Raw genomic sequence first — 6,000 nt, forward strand, 5'->3', positions numbered from 1 at the left:
TATTCTTATCTGAAATTGACAAACTAATTGAAAGTATACCAAAATAAATTATATACTTTTGGAAAATTTATAATGTACAACATTTTGTTTGGGACATAGATTTGGATTAAACACAGACAACTGTCAAATCTGTGCAATTCTTAGGTAAATTTTTACACTGACATTGAAAATCAAGTCTCCGCCTTCGCTCGGCTTGAACTGAAAGGGATCTTGGTACACTTTGTAATTCAAGTCACAATGTGAGTTTTATTAAAGGAATAATAGGCGTTTGGAAAAAGGTGTCGGTATCGGTGTACTTTGGCTTAAAGCTCATAAACATTACAAAAACAGTAAAAGACAGAATGTAAAAAATATTTCACATTCGCGTGGCATGGCAAAAGAACGAAACTCTGTACTCGATCATACAATCGAAGTTGAACTGAAGGGCATTGTGATGGGCATTTCTCTAAGCGTGTATATATAAGAGCTAAAATCCTTAAACATATAATTTGTCAAAATACCGTTACAAAATGGTAAGACAATCAACAATGCAATTTAGTCCAGTTAAATAAGGGTTTTACCTCGGATTGAGAGATAGAAAGCTGGAAATTTGTTTACAGCTTCCTTTTGGTGTTATACAAAGTGTGTAAGGAGTCTTATACAATTTTGTAAGTTATAGAGTGTCTAAAATCGCGAAAACTGTTTTTTCGTGATTATCTTCGTTTTAATAGGTCCAAAGGTGTTAACACCCGTACTAAAATTTTCTATTAACTATTTGTTTATATAAGAAACTCAAATGGTTGCAATGGACCTTAAATATGAAGGAATAAGTTTTCCCTACCATTGTTGTTTTTGAATATAGAAACAGTTAATAAACAGATGCGATATTGTACTTTTCGGTGGAAGATTTGAAAGCTAGTTAAAAGCTTAAACATTTGAAAGAAACAATATCAAAAATTCAATTCAAAAAAGTATTGAGTGCTTAACTATCTTTGCCCTCGTATCTTTTCTTTGAATACTGTCAAGAGACTTATGTTACTAACTGGTTCACTAATCTAAGACATTATTTACATTCAAGCTTTGAATTTATATAAGTTTTATAGAACAAATGGGGAGAAAATGCAAACATCTTCCGGCATTTTTAGAGATTGGTGATCGTGGCTAGTGATATAAAAGGCCAAATAGTTATGCTTATTCTTTAAAAAATAAATTATGTTGCGCAATAGTCCGTAAAGAACTAGGTCCTAGTGACTTATAACTCTCAACCATGGATGGAGGTTTCAAGAGGCAATATATCGAATCTGATCGCCTTATTTGAGAAAGCACTTTTCATGACAAGAATTATTCTGACAAGAAGCAGTACACGTGAAAAAACATTTTAGGTGGCACAGACAGGTATTGAACCCTCTTGTATGACCGTCCTACGCACTAACCATCACGTCACGGACACTAGGTATTCATTATTCTAATTAATTTTATTTTGTCAGTTAAAAATTGAGCCTTTAAAGCCTTTAATATGAAGAAAATTGAAATAACACTTTTTATATGATTAAATTCTAACGTTTAATGAATTGCACACAAAAAGTCTGTCTATTATAATTATTCGGAAGTCTCCTAGTTTAAAAGTTATAATTTTAACCGTTTCTATTGTTTAGCCAAAGCTGCAAGACTAGCCTCTCATTGAGACTCCTACAAAGAATCCCTAAGAATCTACAAGAAGACACTAAGAAAATCCAAGCGATCTTCTTGGTGATCCTTCTGTGGCATGATAGAAGAAACTTCTGAAGCCTCTAGGTTACGGAAAATTCTTTCAACTAGTCCAGCTATGCCAAGATGCTTGAAAAATGCAGACGGCTCTTGGACAAATTCAAGTAATGAATCGCTGAACTTATTATTGGACACTCACTTTCCTGGTAGTTCTCTTACCGAAACTTGCAACAGTTATATACGTTCAAGTTCAAATACAACATATCCACAAAGTCTGATCACAACGGATAAGTTACAATGGGCTCTCAGCTTCAAACCTTTTAAATCTGCAGGACCAGATGGAATAATACCAGCCGAATTACAAAAGGCTTCTGATATAATTGCACCAATCCTTGAGGCAATTTTTACCAGCTGTCTTTACCTGGTCCCATGTTCTATCGGCATGGAGAGAAGTTAAAGTTGTTTTTATACCTAAAGCAGGTAAATGCTCCCAAGTCAATCCTAAAGATCTACGACCTATAAGTCTATTATCATTCCTTCTTAAGACCTTGGAAAGAATGATTGATATCTATTTAAGGGCACGTATCGATACAAGACTTCTGTCTTCGTTCCAACATGCCTACTGTAAAGGTAAATCGGTGAAAACAGCGTTACGCACTTTAGTACGCACCATCGAATATTCCCTCCATCATGAAGAGTTTACTATGGTTGCTTTCCTTGACATTGCAGGTGCCTTTAACAACGTGGACACATCTGCAATCACATCTTCACTAACATCTCTAAATGTACAGAGTTCGCTTCGGGAGTTAATTCATTTAATGCTTACTTGCAGAATAATTAACTCAAAACTGAGCAACTCTTCTACTAGACGATTTGTTAGTAGAAAGACACCGCAAGGTGGTCTTCTATCCCCTCTCCTCTGGAACCTAGTGGTGAATGAAATCCTAACTAGTCTGGATGCGGAGGGTTTCAGAGTGATAGCCTATGCGGACGACGTTGCTATAGCAGTTTCAGAAAAGCATCTTAACATCCTAAAATAACTCTTACAAAATGCCTTAGACAGACTAATACTTTGAGCTGATCGGTGTGGAGTGGGTGTTAACCCACACAAAACCGATCTGGTCTTATACAAAATTCCATTTTTTAACCCTTCCTATATTAAAGGAATCCAATTAAAATTCTCAGACGAGGCTAAATACCTGGGTCTTACAACCCAGAATCACGCATTGGCTATACACATTGGTAATCAGACCGATTTTAACGCACGGTGTGGCAGCAACGTTCAGCTTGCCTACGTATAAGCGGATCGCTTCACACGAACCCGTCTGCGGCCCTGGACACCTTGCTGTACCTTACACCTCTTGACATATTTAGCAAATAAATAGCTGCAAGCTCTGCTATTCGCCTCAAAGCTTCTTCGCAGTGGAATAACAACAACATTGGCCACTCCGTAATTTTAAGGTACTTAGAATCAGTTCCAAAGCACATGGACTACACCATCCCCCAACTACAATTCGACAGAAACTTCCAGATTTCTATACCTCCCAGGACATTCCTGGAGGATGAGTCAATCCATTTTTACACAGATGGGTCAAAAACAAAAGAAGGGGTTGGTGGAGGTGTGTACTCTGAACGACTGAAATTAAGTCTCTCATTCCGCCTTCCGAAGCATTGTAGCGTGTTCCAGGCGGAACTTTTGGCAATAAAAGAAGTCTTGTCTTGGCTCAAAGAAAACGTGATATCAACATCTGATATCCGTATTTTCTCTGATAGCCAGGCCGCTATCAAATCTCTGGAATCTGTCTCAAATAACAGTCCATAACTGTCGATCATCTTTGATGGAGACAGTTTAATATTCACATTTGCTGGGTGCCGGGCCATAGAGACATTCCAGGTAAATGTAAGGCAGATGAACTCGCCAGGAACGGTACAGTACAGCCCATGCTACCACATTTGGCAAGTACTGGCATACCAATAGCGGCTCTTCAACTGCTGCTAATGCAAGACGCTGTGAGAAGGGCAGGCACCAGGTGGAACAACATCACCACGTGTCAAGCCACAAAAAACATCTGGCCAACACTGGATTTAAAACGTTCAAGGTGTTTGCTCTCTCTAAGCAGATCGCATATAAGGTCGATAATAGGTGTCATAACCGGACACTGTCTAATAGGAAAGCACGCCACGAGCCTAGGCGTATTCTCAAATGACTTTTGCAGAAGCTGTATGGACGAGGAAGAGGAAGAAACGGTTCTTCATCTTCTCTGTACATGCCCTGCTCTAGCTCGAAAACGCAAGAATTAGGAGAATTCTTCTTTAAAGATCTAAACGATCTAAATCATATCGGTATAATCAGCCTCTCACGTTTCGTAAGGGACTCAAGCTGTTTCCATTGAGCTTAGGAGGAAGCCTCAAGATTCTGTGGTATCACAATGGGCCATTAAACAGGCCTAAGTGTGTCCGTTTCCATCTTGGACAGCCACTATAATCTAACCTAACCTAACCTACGCACAAACCATCACGTCACGGACACTAGGTATTTATTATTCCAATTAATTTTATTTTGTCAGTTAAAAATTGAGTCTTTAAAGCCTTTAATATGAAGAAAATTGAAATAACAATTTTTATATGATTAAAATATTCTTTGCTACTCGTTCGTATTTCTAACGTTTGATGAATTGCACACAAAAAGTCTGTAGACAATTAAAACCCTAAAAAATGTCCATTATAATTATTCGGAAGTCTCCTAGTTCAAAAGTTATAATTTTAACCGTTTCTAATGTTTTGTATTGAAATTAATTATCTTAAAAGAAATTTCACCTTTCAATCCTTCAATACTATTAAGTATGAAAACTTGTACAAAGATTGTCAAGTTAAGGAAATAGAAATTCAATATTCAGTTTTCATACGAATCTAAATGATTTTTTTAACATACTGAGCTAAATAATATAAATTTTCTTTTAATTTTCTCCTTTTTGTTGATTAAAAATATTGCAAAATATTTATTAATACAATTTATACCTACTTCATTTTTATTCGTAGTACTTCTACTACTTCGCTATTGTAGAAGATTTATTGTTGCGGTTTAGCTGGGCTCTAGCCTTGTACTTAACACAGATGAAATATGTTCCTAGTGAAATTATGACTTCAATAACAGCTATTTTAGAAGTTTTTCGGTATAGTATAATATTTATATACTTTGCATCAAAAAAATGATTCTACATCAACTGAGTTCTTGTATGAGTTAACTTTTTTTTATGCAGTGTATATCATTGATTGAATATATATTAATTGAATTTTTAATTTTCTTTTAGGCGTTTTGTATGGAACTTCTTCCGATTGGAGAACGAGCACTTGAATAACTGTGGTAAATTCCGTGCCGTTCGTGATATATCTATTGCCCCCATAGACTCATCGGATCAAACGCAAATTCTTCGAATGATGGACGAACCAGATGGAGTAGTAAATCGCTATTCGAAAACTAATCGACCTAAGCCTAAGAAATCCAAAGATCCTGAAAAACGAAGCCTTCTACAGCCGCGTGGATCTCTGCAAGAGCTCAATATCGATATTGATGGAACTAAAAAACTTTGAGCTCTTCAAATAATTCACAAATAATTTATATAATTTTTAAAATTTGTTTGTTTTTTTTTTACACTCTAGTTTAGCATTTTTTTTAGATTTAAGAAAAATACGTCACAAGACAAAAAACAAAGATTATGATAAAAAACAACAGATTGCCTTGTGCAGAAAAAATAACGCTTATTTTTAAAGCGGCAGTATTACTTACTTAAAAAAACAAAAAAAAAGAGATCCAAACAAAATATCTTTTTGAAGGACTGCTTTTAGAAAACAATAAAATATGAAACAATAATTATTATTAGAAACGGTATATCATCGAAAAACTAAATGTAAACTGTTATTAAATCGTAACCATTCCTTTGTATTCCCCTATTCCTTTTATTATGTACATGTGTCTCTTTATTTTTTATTTTGTACAAGTAGTTTAAGTCCAAATTCGATAACTGTTGAGTAAATCTACATTTATTTTTTTAAAGAAAATATATGCATAGTTTATATTTTTTATAGCAAAAATGTGTTTTTTTTTCTATTTTAATTTAATTATTTTCGCGTGTACTTCTTCTTAGGGTTCATGTTAAAAATAAATCAATTAATATATTGGGTCTATTCGTCCATCTTCAAATCGCAAAGATTTTGATGGATATGGTTTTGGAAAATTACTTCTAAATTCACACAATACTTTTTTTTTAATTTGAATTTATAAATGATAATCCATTCAAATGCATTGTTATTTGT

At 34.9% G+C, this 6,000-nt stretch overlaps 1 protein-coding gene across 1 annotated transcript in view; it reads left to right on the top strand.

The window, feature by feature from the left end:
• The window catches only part of LOC129945386 (xenotropic and polytropic retrovirus receptor 1), a 36,241-nt gene extending 30,463 nt beyond the window's left edge, over positions 1 to 5,778 (top strand). The window contains exons 8-9 of the mRNA XM_056055117.1: positions 4,726 to 4,859; positions 4,998 to 5,778. Of these exons, the coding sequence (XP_055911092.1) occupies positions 4,726 to 4,859; positions 4,998 to 5,277 (414 nt within the window). The 3' untranslated portion in view covers positions 5,278 to 5,778. The remainder of the gene's footprint in view (positions 1 to 4,725; positions 4,860 to 4,997) is intronic.
• Positions 5,779 to 6,000: the final 222 nt, after the last annotated feature.

Source organism: Eupeodes corollae, chromosome 2 (genome assembly GCF_945859685.1).
Source record: "Eupeodes corollae chromosome 2, idEupCoro1.1, whole genome shotgun sequence".
NCBI lineage: Eukaryota > Metazoa > Arthropoda > Insecta > Diptera > Syrphidae > Eupeodes > Eupeodes corollae.